Raw genomic sequence first — 18,959 nt, forward strand, 5'->3', positions numbered from 1 at the left:
AGAGTTTATAAAAGTATTCGTTAATGAGCAAAAATTTGAAGCACATACTGCAATAACAACGTGCCTCAGGGATCCATTTTTCTAATCTTTATCTATGATTTCCCCAAATCACATAAGTTTATTCATTGACATTTGTGCAGAGGGCAACCATCTATGGCAACACTTTGAAGCATTAATGATCTTTCTGCTTCTCACTCAGAAAAGCAAGTAGTGAAACGAGGAAAAAAGGTGGCTATTTTTAATACATCTAAACCAAGCTTCTCACCTTTCACTAACAATGCTCAGATCATCACTTTGTCCCAACTGAAATGAATTTCCTTGAGGAAGTCGCCTACCCTGATAAGTTCAAGAACCGATATGGAACACTTTACTCCAGACCCGATATGGAACACTTAAAATATGTTGCTAAGGTTGCTGGAACTGCGCCCCTCTCCAAAAAATTCTCTCATTCCTGACAAAGTTCTCTGCCTATATAAGAGTTAAATACATCTAAGGCTGGAGTATTGTTGTCACATTTGGAGAGGTGCTGTCAAGAGCAACATTTCCTGCCTTGATAAAATACAAAACTGATTTGAAATCTAGTGGCATGTGTGGCCTCTCCTCTTCCCTACAACCGCTTTATCACAGAAGAGAGGTTACTAGTCTTTTTCTACTCCATTATTTTCATGGTAGATACTCAACAGAGCGCCAATCTATGCCCCCCCCCCCGTTGTAAAAATATTCACAGCAAGAACTAGTCTAGCTACAACCAGTGAAAATAATTTTCCTTATTTCCATCTGTATACATAAAACTAAATAGAACTTCTATGCAGTGTTGCGGAGTCGGATGGTAAAAGTCTGACTCAGATTCCTAGAATACCGATTCCAACTACTTTGATATTTTTGACTCCGACTCCTTGACCCCCTATAGGGAAATCTATTCTGCAGATCCATATACTAGCCCCCCCCCACATATTCAGCAACCATTTTATAAATATTTTTATGTGTATTATTTTTTGCAGTTAGTTGTATGATAAATATACATTCACTCGCTTTGTCAAACATTCTGACAGATCTTTTTAAGATTTTAACTGTTCCTTTAAGTGCAATTGCTTGAATCTTTATTGCACTTGGTTCACCAGGTATATTTTCCAGTTAGTTTCGGAAATTATTTTTCATGAGTCTGGTTGCTCCTATAATTACTGCAATAATGGAAATTTTTCTTGAGATTCAAGTTTTTCATGTCATACATAAGACCTTGTTAGGCATCTTGGGGAGGCTCCATGTTTTGACAAGCTTCCGAGTCTGACCTTTACTCCCGATCTGAAATGAAACATCAAACCCGTTGCCAAGGTCGCTGAGAAAATGGTGGTATCATTCTACCACTCCAGTAGATATCTCACTGTTGATGCAATTCTCTACTTGTATAAGAGCCAAGTACGTCCAAGGATGGAGACTGTTGCCACGTCTGGGCAGGAGCTGCAAGAATTACCTTATCCTGCCTTGATAGAGTTCAAAATAAGCTTTATAACCTAGTGGGGACACCTTTTTCTCTTTCCTGCAACCTCTTTCCCACAGAACAGACGTTGCAAGCCTGTCTCTGCTTTATCGTTATTTTCATGGCAAGTGCTCGTCTGAGCTTCAATCTATGGTCCCACCTTGCCAAACTTTCACAAAAACACTCGTCCAGTTAAAACCACTATCCATAATTTCCCTCTTTATCTGTGCCAAACCTAAACAGATTCCATGAACAAGGCTACTTTCTTAGAACTGCACGCCTGTGAAACTCTTCTGTTCTCCTGCTTTCCGGCTGACTACAATGATCGTCTTCAAGTCCAACATGAACAAGTTTTGAGGAGTCGTCCCCTTCCTAAAGATTACTACGATATCATCCCATTTACTATCATACACTCATTAACCATTATTCTTGAGTGGCCTCTGAGCTGTGATAAGTGGTGACTCCTTTGTAAAAAAAAATAAATAAATAAATAAAAAAGCAAAAAAAAAAAAAAAAAAAAAGAAAAAAGATAAATTAAAAAAAAAAAAAAAAAGAAGTTTGTTATCTTTTCCCTCTGAACTCTTTAACTCAGCATCATTGGAGACACTGACTTCTAAGGTTGCTTCTTTCTTTGTCCCATATCACTATGTCAGGTTTAATAGCTCAGTTTTTTTTTTTTTGTTTTTTTTTAGGTACATAGTCATAAGAACTGCATAGTCATAGTGGATGACTTGTTTCCAACTGTTCTTTCCGGTATATGTTCCCAGGACTTGCTACTGCATTCGATAGTCAACTTTTTACAGATTGTCCAGTAAAGATATTTACATACCACATTGTGTCACATTTTAAAATAACCATCACCCAGTAGAATTTTACATCAAGTGGCTCTCACACTCTACTGTGTGGCAGAACCTGCACTTGTCATTGCTTAAACCACTGGTCATTACGCCTTGATCTTGGGCAGTCTGGTCACAGTGGAACGATCCTCTTTTTAGCCAATCTATAGAGCCTTTCTTAGCTATATAGATAATGCCAATATTTTTTTCTGAAATAATTACCAATTCTGTTCTAAATTACTGATTCCGATACAGTCACCAATTCTGAGTATTTTAAAATTTCTAAATATAGAGTTATTTTTTGGGAAGGAGCGGATAAGTGTAATATGTTCATATATTTTTGCTAACATAAAATTTCACTTGTTAGAATTGCCTATAAATTTTAGTGTTACTGATATTTTAAAATCAATAAATATTTATCATTTCATCATTAATGAGCCGCAGAAAATTAAGTCCTGAACAAAAATAAAAGAAACATTTTTTGGCATCAGAAAAAGGCACAATACCTCAAAAAATTACAATTCTTTCGATTCCAATTAATCATCCCAACACTAATATTAAGTTGGTTCAAAAATGTTTTTTGACGTTCAACTTATATATATATATATATATATATATATATAAAACATTATTTTTTGCACTAACCTAATATATAGTTCTGGGTGAATTCATTTAGAAAATACTCCACACACTCTTGGTTAGCATATTTTTCTAGTTTTTTTCCCCATGGAAGACCTTAGTGTATTTTTGACAAATCTTTGGACTATTTCCGTAGCAGACGTGTTTTCCGATTGTTACTGTTGTAACCCCGGAAGGGTCACTCAGTTAAAAAAAAACAAAACAAAAAAAAAAAACGGACACAGATATGGGTTAGAGGGGTAAAATATATCAAAACAAAAACATACTAATATACAAAGAATAACAATTGTAGCACATACAACCAAGATGGAATAGATCAGAAGAGAGAGAAACAGAGACCTTGATATTTTTTTTTCTTATTTGGTCTAGCCGAGGATTAGGCAAACTACCGGATGTCAGACATTCACCACTTTTTATATATACTGACCGAGAGATCTTTTAAAGATTTTAAGTGTCCCTTTAAATGCAACTGTTTGAATCTCTCTTGCACTTGGTTTATTGGGTATATTTGCCAGGTAGTTTTGGAAATTATTTTTCACAAGTCCAGTTGCTTCTATAATTACTGTAATGATGGAGATCTTCCCAAGATTCCAATTTCTTTTCATTTCATACATAAGACACATAAGTACAGACCAGCTCGAATCATACCTCTTAGTTTAGTTGTATAGTTTGAAAGAATTCATTTGTTATGCATGGGTGAATCCCCCACAGCAGCTACCACGGATGGTTGTGTCATTTGCATAAATGTCAACCAATAATCTTGGAATGTGATTTCGGAAATCATTGATAAAGAACAGAAAGAAGGTTGGACATCTATATTATGGTCTTTCAACTTCTACCTATCAACAACTACTTTTATAAACTTACTAGCAGGTCGCCAGGCATTGTCTGGTCGTATAATACAAATATTTTAATACAGAAACTGAGACAGGTACATCTGAGTATTATGGGTTTTTTCTGAACAGTTCACTTCTTGTAAGTAAAAAAAAAAAAAAAAAAAAAAAAAAGATATTCATGTCGAAGTTGAAATCAAAACCTAAAGACAGTGAGTTAAGTATGATAACCATTAGATCAGCTTAACACGAACTTTAAAAAACATTTTCAAATTTACTTATTCTTAACACAAAGAAGCCGTCATATTTCACGTCTGCGCATGCACATTCATGAAACAGTTGATAAACGGATAAAATCCGGATGAAAACTGATTAAAAAATTGGGTTTGTATTACTGTACACAGATTCGAAAAAGTTGTCAAAAAACAAATATATAACAAATAAATGTTATCAAAGGCAAGAGAAGTTACTTTTCTACCAAACTGGATATATTTTTCGTGTTTTTATTCAATTTAACATGTTTATTCAGCTCGAAAAACATACATTGGTTACCGATGTTTTGGAAAATTCAAAATGGCGCCCGACTCTCTTTAACACGGTAATTTCAGGAAAAGGTGTTATAAATAATAAACGAGACAAAATACTATTAAAAAAACACCGAATATATGTCAACCTATGTCACGGTAATATATATTGAGCGAGTTTCTAACAGTATTTTGCCTAGTTTTATATTTATAGCACCTTTTCCCAAACTTACCGTGTTAAAGAGAGAGTCGGGCGCCATTTTGAATTTTCGAATACATCGGTAAACACAGTATGTTTTTCGAGCTGAATAAACATGTTACATTAAATAAAAACACTGAAAACATATCCAGTTAGGTAGAAAAGTAACTTATCTTGCCTTTGATGACATTTATTTGTTATATATTTGTTTTTTTGACAACTTTTTTCAAATCTATGTGTACAGTAATACAAACCCAAAAAGTTTTCCACATGTCTGAATACTCTATATACCAAAGTTCAAGCCTGTAGATCAAAAATTCATTGAGTACATAGGTTGAGAAATGTCCTCACACACACATACATACATACATTCTCACTTTTATAGATATATAGATCAGAGAGAAACACTTTGGTGCTTGCAAAGATATTTTCAGATGTTCCATAACTAACCTAGTTATCATCATCATCATCATATCATCCCAAAGATTCTGTTGTTGGCATCGGTTTCCCCAATATTTTTCCAATCAGAATTCTTTCTTCGTCAGTCAGTGTCGTTAACTACTGAACCTAGTAAAATCTTGGCTATTTTCTTAATTCTTGGAAATCAGTTGTGTGTGTGTGTGGGGGGGGGGTATTTTGTTTTTCTACTGCCATCTGGAAATAATTGCATGATTAAAGAAGGGCATGTTTGTCTCTTTTTTTAACCGTTATGCTTTTCAGACTATTTTCATATAAAACCTGTATTATCAACTTTTCCCTCCTTTTCTTAGAAATGAGTTATGTGCATGCGTTCTTTTCAAACTTCCGAAACGTTTATTTCATAGAAAAACCAGGATGTTATTTCTGCTAATACCATTTTTCTTTCTTTTCATTGGGTAATAATGACTACGTTTTCTCAAATTACGGGTACTGTTGACTCCTTTTCTGAAAAAGAAACAAGATGGCGTAGAGAATAGTTTTATGTAAAAACGAATACTGAAAGTAAAACGAAATACGAAACCAGCAGTAGCACACTACTCAATAAAATAAAAATGTTATTTTTGATTCTTATTTATTTTTGTTCATATATATAAAAAAGTTTTATTTATTTTAAAAAGGTACTCTTAAGAATTTATTTTCATTTAGAAAGTCTTAAAAACGTCTTTTAAAATTAATAAAATTGTTAATTTTTTAACATAAATAAACATATATTTTTTTTTTTAGTTTATTGAATAGTGTGCGGGGTTTGTATGTTGCTTTTTCAGTCAGTTTTTGTTTTTATACAGTGAACGCCATCTTGTGTCTTTATCAGAAAAGAAACATTATCAAGTTATCTCCCTTAAAAATATATATGGTTATAAGTTCTTAAAACGTTACCCTGTTAGTAACAACTGGCCTGAAAATCTGATCATTTTCTGTAAAATTTATATGTGCTACTGATCCCCAACTCCAAATTCTATTTTTTTTTTTTTTTTTTTTTTTTTACTGCCAAGTTTTGGTACTTTTGTACTTTTTTTTTTGGGGGGGGGGACTGGAGCAATTTCGTTTCGGTTACTGGAATTTGTTTGTAGCCTATTACTACATAGTGCGATAAAAAAAAAAAAAAAAAAAAAGGTGCTCTTGGTCCTTTTGTCTCCCAATTTTTTGTCTGCTTAAAATTTTAATCACGTGATTACAGTGTAGCGAGAATAAACCATTCATTCAAGTGCCGCTTACGATATTAAAAATCACTTTATTGGTACTTATCCACTTATGCTACCGGGCTGGTGGGTATTAAGTAACTATTCTGTACTTTCACCTAACAATTTATTAAACAAAATAGATATTGTAAAACTTGAATTTAACTTGAAAATACTATTTAAAAAATAGCACGGTTACATAAGTGCATAAGCACCACTTTACATATTAAACAACAGTTTGAATAAATTCAATGATTTTTTTTATATAATTACAAATTTAAATCATTATGAATTTATTCAAACGTTCCTTTATCTTGCTAAGTCAATCCTCACCCTAAAAAAATAAACAAATAAAATAATAAATAAAAAATATATATCTGTAATGGTAAAGAGAGTGAACGTAATTGCTGGTAACAAGGAATGGTCGATCCTCATCAACGCTAGCGTCATATCAGTGACGTGCAAATAGATAAAAATCGCTCACACTTCACTAAAAACAAAAATAATATAAGCATCAGATTCTGCATAATAGTCAAATGGACTTTAACATTTATAATAAAGTTTTGTCCCTATATATAATAAAAGCGTCTGGACCAAAATACCGTAGGTTTACAAGAACAGATGGCACATACAAATTTATTATGTCTACACTATTAGCCAATATGTTATGTAACTTTAGAACGACATTTCAGACACATTAATTCGTAATATTAAAACCTTACATTTACTCCTAGGAGCGATATCATCATCATCACAATCATCTACAGAGGAGTAGTTCTCAATTTTCCACCAACCACCAAGTCCTCCCACCGTTCCCCTTCTAGACCGTATATTTTTACTAACAGGGTACTTATATCGAGACCCCACTCTTCATAACTGATCCTTAGACATAGTCACTTTCCATATCTCTAAACACAAAATAATGTCTCCCCAGTCATGTTCTTTTCTTTCCGATTGGCTGATACTTGACATTCTCCTATCCCGGAATGAAACTAATCCTGTTATTCAACGAAAAGTTTGCCACATTTAAACTTTTCCTCGCTTACTGCTACATAAATACAATTACATTTTAGCCAACTAAAAACGACTCAATTATAATCTACATTTTCTTTATTTAATTTTTGTTTTGGAGGGGAGGGAGCGTAAAAATTTCCGCAAACATGTTCACTTATTTTTGCCTTGCGCTAAATGCGGATAATATTCAGTTTTTTTTTTCTCCATTTCTTCCAGTCGAATTCAAACAGATTTATTTGTTTTTATTTGTTTTTCTTTTTATTATAGAAATGTAACAAAAACCTTCATTTTTGTTTGAATGTTTTCCTTTTGTTTGTTATTTGGGTTTATTTACATTTATTTACATTTGTTTACTTTCCGTTTTAATTTTTTTTGTGTGTTGCAGTGATAAATGAAATATTTGACACCAACTATAGGGAAAAGGGAGGCATCATTTTTACCCCCCCCCCTTTTTTTTTTTTACTTGTTTCTCTTTTATATTATCAAGATGAAACGAAAAACCTTTATTTTTTGGGGTGTTTTCTTTTGGGTTTATTTACATTTGTTTACTTTGCGTTTTATATTTTTTGGGTGTGTTATGGTGATAAGTAATTGCAATAATTAATAAAAAAAAATAGTTACACATAAATACAGGGAGGAAGTTTCATTTTGTTAGGATAGGATTCAATGTTTCCATTCTTAAATAACTTTCTGTTTCTTAATAAAATTTTAAGACAAACTATTTTTAGTCACAGAGGCCGGTAAGTAACCAATCGACATTACCATAGCTTCAACGGCTAAATGAATGTTTTGTTATTGTTTTTTTTTTACCTCTCTCCACCTGGAGTGCTTATTGTGTTTAATTATTTTTATTCTTTGCCCCCTCCCCACTCGCTATTTTTTTTTTTATTGTTTTTACAACTGAGGGTTTCTCAATATCCTTACTACACCACCTCTCTCCACCCGTTCTTGACATTCCAATAGCCGTTCTTACCATGAGTTGAGGGTGTCTATTCCGAAAGCCGTTCATAACATAAGGTTGGGGGTTGGGCAGCAGCAGCAGCAGCAACAACAACAACCGTATTATAATTTTTTTCGAGGGTGAGGGTGGGGAACGTTTCCATCGAGCAACGCCGGTTAGCAGGTACTGCTAGTTTATTCACCAATAAAGATAAATAATTTTTTGTTGTATTATATGCGTGTGCCGTGTCAACACGCGAGGGAAAGATGAAGTCATTAAATGATTTACGAGATGTTCATAGTTATTGTAAACAGTTTCTTGGAAATAAATGTTGGTCTTTAGAACCAGGAATAGTCGTGAGGACTTTATATATATTTCTCAAATAGGAGTTTGATAAGACTTGAGTAAAAGAACTGTATCAAAAAGAGGGAAAAAGAGTAAAAAAACTTCCTCCGACTGAGGCAATCATGTTTTCTTTAGAGAAAAGGTGTTTCTTCTTTTTTTAACAAAAGGAAATAAAATTTGTTATATTAGTTGGTTCCAGTAATGTAATAATTTTGCTCCATAAATGCGCCTGATGGGACAAAAGGTTATTTTTTTGGAGAATTAATCAATTCTCTTAACAAAGAGTGTTATATTATGGTGGCAGGGAAGAACCAGACAAACAATATAAGTTTAATTTTAAGTGACGGATTGCTCGATCGTTTATTTTTAAAATAAACTTAAGAAAAGCAAAATAAGTTCACCAGTTTGTCCCTGATGTTAAGGTTATTCATTTCAGTCTAGTCTTTATTGACGATAGAGAAAAGTATTAATATTGTTCGCCTCTTTCTTTGTTGAAAAAAATAGGTCAATATTTGTTATTCTTTGTGGTGTTGTTTTTGATAACAATATCGAAGGAGAAAAGCTTGTTTTTTTTTTGTGTTTTTTTAATAAGAAATGTCCAAGATGAGCAACACAGCAGATTTGTCGTCTACTTGTTATAAAAATGTTGTTCCTCTCACGTTTAGATGGGGCGTTTATTCAGTTATGCTTTACGGCTTTGTTGATCCTTATGTTGTATTATAGCACACGCGAAGAAGGTTGGATTAATTTGACCAGTGGTGTGGAAGTCAGAATTGGCCGGTGAAGTTGTAGTACTTCTCATCTCTTGGTGTTAGTCGAAACCTGTGGCCAAACTGGCCAGGATTAAAGTTGGTTGCTCTTCTTGGTCTTGGAATTGGGTTCTCAACTGACAGGGGTTCATGTGGCATGCGCCAGACTCTAGCAAGTCGGTATTTATTTGCTTCCCACTGAGCAAATTAGGCACAAGGCCATTTTTTAATGTGGAGAGTGAAGGGGAAAATGGGGACCAGCTTCCTGGGGAGTAGGGGAACTGGATAGTGACAATTGGTATGAAGGGTTTCCCCTACATTGACCAATAACTGATTGCTACAAGAGCAATGGTCTTATATGTGAAGTTTCCCCCACATATGGTCTTTGCTTGAACTTTGGTGTCCAGCCCCACCGGGGGTGGGGGGGGGGGGGCGAATTGCCGGGCTCTAGCAAGTCAATCTCCTTGGATCAGTTTGGCTCCTCTCTTTTTAAACATAAATTATGTCTCTTCTGATTGGTCAAAGTTGAATTTTGACAGCCAAATCAAACTGCTGGAAATTAACCAATCAGAGTTGAGTATTTTGGTATTTTGTAAATATTGTTGTTTTTAGTAGCTGCTGCTGCTATATTTTGTCATGGTTATTGGTTGGGGCTGTCCCTTCTAATTCAATAATGTATTTGCTGCTTCTAATTGTATTTTCTTTGTGAGAAAGCTTCATAAATCGAAATGAGAAAGCTTCATAAATCGAAATGAGAAAGCTTCATAAATCGAAATGAGAAAGCTTCATAAATCGAAATGAGAAAGCTTCATAAATCGAAATGAAAAAGCTTCATAAATCGAAATGAAAAAGCTTCATAAATCGAAATGAAAAAGCTTCATAAATCGAAATGAAAAAGCTTCATAAATCGAAATGAAAAAGCTTCATAAATCGAAATCAACTTCGTAACATGAGGCTTTAGGTGCATGGCACGTGGTGTCAATGTTAGTGATTTTACGTCAAGGAAACGGAGTCGAAACAGAGCGTTGTTAGTATGTGATACTACATCCTGAACTGAATGGAAATCTGACTCAACTGATTTGGATTTCACACGCAGTGCCTTTTATACGTTTATAGGGGGCTTCCAGCGAAGGCTGTTAGAAAAATTTTTTAGAAAGTGTTTTCTTCGAATGTTGATTGGACAGAAAATGGACACCCTGTCACGTGGTATTGCCTTATCCTACGTCCGTGCGAAGATGTACAGTTTACTTTTTACTTCTGCAGAATTTGCGTGGGTGGATGCGACAAATGTACACGTAACTGAAATGTTCCTTATCCATCCATTTTAATGTCTCTGGAATATCGCATATATATATATATATATATATATATATATATATATATATATAAGCGAGATAAGACACTGATAGAATTCAGATGAAAAATCCCGATAGATATTACTTAAAGTATTATTTTCAAGGTGATCCTAGCCAAAAAGGAAAAGCTCAATATTTAAGAATAGAGCAATATATAAGTTTCGTGGTTAAATTTTAAATTCTGAAAGAAACAACATATAGAGACATATATTCGATTTAAAAATGTTTCGTATAATTTTCTCCATATAATTATCCACAACCACTCCAAAAACTATTTACAATAATTGTGCGGAAAATCAAAATAGCGTCCATTTGCAGATGAACATTTTGCTAACTGCATTTCATTTTCTCTGATGATGTGAGCCATTGTTGAAAATCCATGGATTAAGGAAGTTAAAATAACCCCTTCTATATATTCCTTTTGTCAAACAATAAATTCTTAAATCGAATATATGTCTGGTTTTTTTTTTGTTTTGTTTTTTTTCAGAATTCAAAATTTAACCACGAAACATATATATATATATATATATATATATATATATATATATATAATGAGTTTTATATCAAACTGCTTCAGCAATTTCCGGGAATGGCTCCATAACAAGTAATACCCACCACCTCAAAAAATATATATACATATAAAATAAAGTGGTGTTTAAATCGTATTAAGTGCTAGTTTAAATAGTATTCAAGTTAATTCAAGTTTTACGATATCTTTTTTTGTTTATTATATTGTTTGGTGAAAATACAGAATAGTTACAAAACACCCACCAGCCTGGTAACATAAGTGCATAAAGTGGTTTTTAATATCGTAAGCGGCACTTGAATGCATGGTTTATTTTATTCTCGCTACACCGTAATCACGTGATTAAAATTTTAAGCAGACGAAAAATTGGGAGAATCGAAAAAGCAAAGCAAAACAAATTATAGAATTTATAGTAGGGGATCGGGATCAGTTTCGCAAATAAATTATTTCCGGAAAATACTAACGTTTTAGTACAGGTAACGATATCCTCCGTGCGTTTTTTTTTGGGGGGGGGGGGCGTTTTAGGAGACTGTAGTTAGTTCGATGATCTTACCACTCTGAATGTTAAAAGAAAAGAAAAAAAGTTAACGGTCCCAAAAAAGAAATGAGAGAGAGGATTATTTTACGTTAAATTTGCATGCGAAACTGATCCCCAGTTCTAAATTCTAAATTTTTTAATTAATTTTTTTTTTCGCCAAAATTTGAGTGTTCACTGTTCGCGTAAGTAGAAGTAATGTTTTTTTCTTGTGAAGTGAAGTGCTGTGTACTTGTACCCCGACCCCGCTCCTCCAAATAAATAAATAATGCAACAACGTTGATAAATCAGCATTTGTTTTTTTTTGTTGTTGTTTGTTTTGTTTTTTTTAGACTGTTTTTCATCTTGTGTATTCTTTCGGGTATTGTCATAGTTTGTTACCGTTTTTTTTTATAGTCAATTTTATCCACCATGGGCCGCTATCTGTACACGCACGCACGCACCGCACCTCGTTTTTCATGGAGGCGCCGAGGCGGTAGGCAGAGGGTCGATGATGAGAACATCTGACAACACAACATGGTGCTTACTCCGTAGTATTAGAAGTAGTGAGGAAAAAAAAAAAAAAAACTTAAAAAAAAAACACCCCAAAAAAATGTAAAAAACTCGAATCTTTTTCATCCAACAAATTCAAATGTGAGCGAAAAGAAAAGAAAAGCGACTTTCAAGTTTTATTAGTTGTAATAATAATAATAATAATAATAATAATAATAATAGTAGAAAAAGAACATTAAAAAATAATATTTGTTAGTAAGGAAAAAACGCACAAACTTTGTAGAAAAGAAAGAAACACAAAATAGTCTTTTATCAAGTTACTGGTTTCTACTTTTCAATAGTAAATGTTTTTATTTTAGGTTTCGTAAAAAAAAAATTAATATGTTAAAATATTAACATATGGGAGATTACACAAAGGAAGAAAAATAACAGATTTATAAACAAAATAATCAAATATTTGTTTTACGAATGTGTCCATACATCTCTATGTAATAAAGTGTGTTTCGCCTCGACATGACTTGGATTTTTTTTTTTTTTTTTACTAGCACTTCTACTTCGGAATATTAACTCATTCTTCTAAGGGAGGTAATTTTAATTTTACTAAAGTAGTTAAAAAAAATTTCGGCACTTCTGCAGTGTGCGGACGGCAACCATTTTTACAGGGCGATTACTACACTTTCTTTCCACGGCAAATAAATAACAAGGATTTTTTTTCCGAACAGAAAAATATTTGAAAACAAAAGCATTTATTGTATAAATGTGTGTATCAATATATAATTGTAAAAACATTTAAAAGTCTGCGTAAGAAAATATAATTTTAATAAAACAATTTTGTAATGAAACGAACATTGGATTTTTATAAAATAGTTTTTTTTTTGTTTTTTTTTTGGTACTAGTGCAGAGAGTGATCCGGACGTAAATAATAACGTTATTATTTAAAAAGCCATTCTTAACATGAAGACGGGAGGGTGTTTTGTACCTATTTTATACTTCAACCTTACAATTGAATAATAAAAAAAAAAAAAAAAAAAAACTTTAATTAAACTTGGAAATATGATTTAAAAAATAGCGCGGCCGCGGATCACTTTCTACACTAGCAACATTTTTAGCAGAAATAATTTAAATGAAACATTTTCCAAATTAAAGCATTATTTTTTTCTTAGAATTACTCGAATGTTTTGTTAAAGAAAAATTACAATATCGTCGTACTTTACATTATTTTTGTTATAAAAACTTTGTTACATTAAAAGAATTAGTTTAAAAAAAAAATCTTACAATTCTTAGTAGAGTTACCTTTCCTAGAAGAAAGGGTTAAAATTCCGAATTAAAATAATGCAATCGAGTAAAATGTACCTAAAAAGTAACTTTTAAAAAATCATAAAAATATAATTTAATTACGAAATCATATTTTTTCGTAAACAAGTAAGCCATTTTAAATACATATATCCCACCCACCAATAAAAATGAATTTAGGAAAACTGGTCCCCGGAAAACTCGTACCCTTTCGCTAGGTAGGAAAACTGGTCCCTTATTGAATAAATATCGATTGAAAACACATTTTATGACCGTTCTTGAAGATATTGTCTTTAAAAGAGAATACACATCCCATAATATTTTTAAAAAATTTACTGTTTTAAAAAAATTAAATTAATTTTTCTAAGTTTTCGTTTTCTACCTAGCTTGGAAAGTTTTGGTTCTTTCAACTTATTTTTAAAAGAGTTTATTTAGTTAAAAAAAAAAAAAAAAAAAAAAAAGTAATGGCGAGCGTTATTTATGAACAAAAAATGTCGGACATAAGAGGATCACGTCTTAGGAAGATAATTGCTCAAAAATAGAAAATTAAAGAAAATATTAAGGCAGATATAGTTTTAAAACGCCCCCCCCCTCCAAAAGAAAATACATTTGTATATTTTTAGGTAATAATGCACATCTCATAATATTTTTAAGAATATTTTTACATGTTAAATATAAATTTAACATAAAATACCCCCCCCCCGATTCAATAAACTTTTTTTCTTTTTTTTTTTGCTATGGAAGATAAATTCTATGTATTTTTATTGGTGGGTGGTGGGTGGCTTGTTGGGGAATATACATTTTTAGGCGATTAAGTGAATTTTACAATCTTGCCATTCGGACTTAAGGTTACTGGTAAGAAAAGTTCAGTGTGGTGGTGGGGGTAATTTAGCTGAGGGCATTAATCTACAAGTTTAGTAGAAACACAAACTAATAGTATAGTTTAAAAAAAAAAAATGAAACGAAAATTAAAGTAAAAAGACTCCTGGGCAACGCCAGATACACCTGCAATACTCTGGCCAAGTAAGAAACATGATACATTGTAGAAGTTATAAGTTTAAATAATAAAACGGCCAGTCGACCCTACTAACCTTCAATTCCAACGCCATGGTCGCTCGAGCAACAAACGAAAAGTGAGTTTAACAAACTTATACGCAAAACAAGAGGTGAAAATAACGTCTCCTACACTCTACGTATTATTAATAATAACATACATGTAGCAGTATACATCTATCTATCTATCTATCTATCTATCTATCTATCTCTAAAAAGTTATATGACGCAAACAGTAAAAGTCGAGGTGAAAGGTGGGAAGGCTGTGCTGAGATTCCTGTAGTTCGACCCACAAACATGAATGGGTGCGGCCGTATCGACCAATCAAAGCCCTTCGTTGCACAACTCGTTTGTTTCTTTTTACGCCAAATTGTATTTTCATTTAAATCATCCAGCTGTTATGTTTACAGACCCGATAAAAAGGGACAAATTTGTAGATTAACACCCTCCCCTTAAAAATGAGATTCTATTTTTCAAGAGCACCTTGATTCTATTTTTCTAGCGAACACCCTGAAAAACTTGACGGAAAGAAAACATTTTTTTAAAGCGTCATGATAATTTTCACATATAAATTTAACGTAAATGTCCCCCTCCCTTCCGCCTTTCCATTCAAGCTTTTCAGGACAGTTAATTAAACTGTTTTACCTTACTCTTTTTGCCGACTTTTAGGGGAGCTGGTTTTTACCTCACATTAAAAACGGCCTTGTGCCTAATTTGCTTTGGTGGGGAAGCAAATAAACACATTAAATCCTAGTGGCAAGTTAGTAAAATCACACCTAAACACCCTCTCCAAAAAACACGGGATTTATTTTCTATATTAAAGAGAAAAGAAGGCTGGTTAACTGTCCTAGAATGCTAGAATGCCTCGAAAATGAGAGTAAGGAACCATTTTACATAATTTTTATATGTAAAACTCATCCTCACACACTGAATTTTAAAATAATTACTTTTTTGTTTCTTATTTTATTTTCAGCAAGTTTTTAAGAGGTTTCACATGTAATCGCCGGAAAAAAGTAGAATGTAATTTTGGGGAGGTTATTTAGTGTGGAGAGGGGTTTAATCCATAGAATAAAAGATAAAATTGCTATGGAACAGAAGCAGAAACTTGCCACCAAGCAAGCGAATAACAGAAGATATTGCACTTTGAAAGAAACAGCTTACCTTGTAGGCTTGTATATAATTATGGTTTTTCAGGTGATTTCACTTGTAACGTATTCCATTCCGACTTCTGGTTGATGTCGGGTCATTAGGAGAGAATACGGCCCATTTCAGGGTCTTCTTTTTCTTAGTTTATTCACTTGTAGACTTATATATAACCATATTTAACTTTTTTTCCACTTGTTGGGGTATTTCATTTCTAGCAGAAATGGAAACAATATTGCATCTAGCAGAACGGAAACAATATTGCATGTGACTAAGAAGGTTTTTTTTGCTGAGGTGGTTGACTACTTCTCTATTTAACACAGATTCCAGCAACTTACTCATGATGCACAGGAGACTAAGTGGTCTGTACTGAGAGGAAGATGACCGATCACCTGAATTCTTGAATACAGGGCATACTGATGAGGTTTTCCAGGGTGTTGGGAAGCAATTCTTAAGACAACGCTTAAACAGTTTTGTAAGTATTGGAGAGGAGGAATTGGACCCAAGACGCCCAGTTACAAGACTGGAGTGGTCTTGGCATCACACCCCCCAAAAAGTAGACTCGCCCACTTACATAAGAGGTGAGAAGGGCTACTTAAACGAGACATTCACGGCAATGAGGGTTCTCAAATATACGTTGTCTTGCCGATACTTTACATGGCGTCGCCGATATTGGAAACCTGCTACAAGCAACGTTGGAATATGGACGAACGAACACAGCAGACATTACTTCAATGGATCCTTCAGCTACAGCAAGAGAATATTGCCCTGCGAAAGATGGAGGACAGGCGAGCAAGTCACTTACAAGGACTTGCCTGACGAGAGATTTTATGGCTCTGATGATCTCTGCCTTGCTGGGAGGGTTGGTGTTGATGTTCAGGAGCTGGGTCCATGGTGGGATGTTTGGTAGGGTGGGTGGTGCTGGTCTGTTGAGCGTCTCCTTGAAATGCTCTGCCCATCTTGCTCTCTGCTCATCTTCTGAGAATGTTAGAGAGGTTGATAAGTTTGTGCCCCTAATCAGTGTTGTCAACAGTGATGGAGGAACAGATGAGGACATCAAGCACCGGATAAGCAAACCCAGATATGTCTTTTGCATCTTAAGGCCAATCTGGAGAACAGCAGCCCCCTCACTCCGGAATAAGATCCGAATTTTCAACACCAATGTGAAGTTGGTTCTACTCTATGGCTAAGAAACGTGGAGAGTGACCAAGACCAACACCCACAAACTCCAGACATTCACTAACAGATGTTCCAGAAACATCCTAAACACCAGATGGCCGGAGATTATCTCCAATGAACAACTATCAGACAAAACTAACCGAACCCCAAGGGAAATAAAGATCAAAAACGAAAATAGAAATGGATTGGCCACACCTTGCGGAAGCTTACATCCAACATCACCAGACAGGCCCTTGAATGGAACCTGCAAGGCAAGCGTAAAATTGATCGCCTGAGGCAGACATGAGACCAGGTCTGCCTGAATGACATGAGCCAAACTGAAGAGGATCAGCCACAACTGGATCTGTTGGAGGAGTATCATTGCGGCCTAAACTAAACATATAGACATATATACTGCAACTTTATCCTTTGTTTCTACTACATGTGTCTCAGCAACGGCTTTATTTACAACATTTCAAACGTTATACAAACACTTCACGAATCGTTGTCTACATAAACGCGTACTTCTGCATGTGTGTGGTTTTGCTAATGAGCAATCAAGAGACAAATCGTTTTACATGTGTGCACAGTTGCTGGTTTTCCATTCTTTTTGTCGTATGATAGGCAGACCGTAGACGGATTGGTAGTCGTGACCAGAGGAATATATAGAATTAGAAATTGGAGCTCATTGTTTTTAGAATAGAAGTTTTTAGCACAGGTAGGTTGTTTGTTTATGAGAAAGTGTCATAACAAAATTAGAAAGATGGGTTGATGCATCTGCTACTAGTCTCTCACTCCTGGACAGCCAACATAATAGGTCCCGAACTATTAGCCAGGATTCAATCTCTGTCTCATCGATGAAATGTTGCATCCCTCTGCCTGTTTTACAAGTATTTTAATTATAGATGCCCCGATGATCTACAAGCCCTTGTACCCCTTAGCATAAATACTCCAACAAACCCCACAAGCAGCAAAATCCCACAATAGAGATCCCCAAATGACAGAAAGCCTTCTACTCTAATAATTTCTTCCATAGAACTGCTAGACTTTGGAATTTCCTTCTGGGTTCCTGCTTCCCCTACTGTACTGACATGCAGAAGTTCAAGTGTTATGTAAACATACATCAAGTGCAATGTAAACAGACATCTTACTGCTCAACTCCCTACATAGTATCCCTGCAATTATGTCCCAGATAGTAGCCCCCTACTTTAAAGTGGCACTGTGCCTTGTTTGGGGTGAAAATGCAATTAAAAACACACACAAAATTAAGCAATGAAATTTTCCATGTAATTGCATTTCTGTACCAGGAATAAAAATATGCCACTGAAAATCTTCAGAAACTCATGGTTTCCAAATAATCTACATAAAAAATGTACATAAATATGCTACAATACTTTAAAATATCATGTATCTATTAAATAAAAAAAGAAGATAGCAAATAATCATTAACATGGTGTAAAGTAGATCACCATGTCACAGGAGCCCCACATATCTGAACTTGGTCAAGGTAGGGATCACCCTACAGACCAACAGTTACTATCCAGCTCCCATTTCCCACCTCTCGGGAGCTGGATCCCCCTTTCCCTCCCCCCTCCCTCTCTCTCCACATTAAAAAACGGCCTTGTGCCTAATTTGCTCAGTGGGGAAGCAAATAAATACAAAACCCTAACTCTAACCCCTCCATAGCACAGTGGGTAGAGGCGTTAAATCTTTATGCTTCCAGGTAAACATTGTGCGAAGATCGCAGTTTCAATCCTACCCAAAGCAGGCCAGAGATTTAGTTGGCCAAAACGTGATAAGATAACAACAACTATGGAAGAGGATGAGTTGGCCAATACATGGTAAAACAACAGCAACTATGAAGATGAGGATAACAGTCCACAAATAAATAAATAGTTAAATAAATACACAAATTACTCATCTCAAAGGATTCCAATAAAAAATAATATATAAACCCTCCAAAATGGTTGATATGCTGTAATTGGAAACATGGATGCAATGCAACATTTTGATTCTTGCTTCCCCACACATGGACTGTGACAAATATACTCATGCACGAAAACACAATAAATTTTTTTTATGTGTGGGTTGTGATCCTCTCTTGGCTGTTGCTTTTTTGTTTAACTTAAGACGAAATCTACGCATGCACGAAAATACAATGGGAACTTTGTGGAAGCCTTTCCTAGTCTC

The 18,959-nt window shown here is 34.3% G+C and overlaps 1 protein-coding gene across 1 annotated transcript in view; it reads right to left on the reverse strand.

Annotated features, from left to right (window-relative positions):
- The window catches only part of LOC145241362 (homogentisate 1,2-dioxygenase-like), a 98,294-nt gene extending 83,548 nt beyond the window's left edge, over window positions 1-14,746 (reverse strand). The window contains exon 1 of the mRNA XM_080104235.1: window positions 14,507-14,746. Coding sequence (XP_079960361.1) covers window positions 14,507-14,524 — 18 coding nt within the window. The 5' untranslated portion in view covers window positions 14,525-14,746. The remainder of the gene's footprint in view (window positions 1-14,506) is intronic.
- Window positions 14,747-18,959: the final 4,213 nt, after the last annotated feature.

Source organism: Euprymna scolopes, chromosome 20 (genome assembly GCF_053919585.1).
Source record: "Euprymna scolopes isolate OS-2025 chromosome 20, ASM5391958v1, whole genome shotgun sequence".
Lineage (NCBI taxonomy): Eukaryota > Metazoa > Mollusca > Cephalopoda > Sepiida > Sepiolidae > Euprymna > Euprymna scolopes.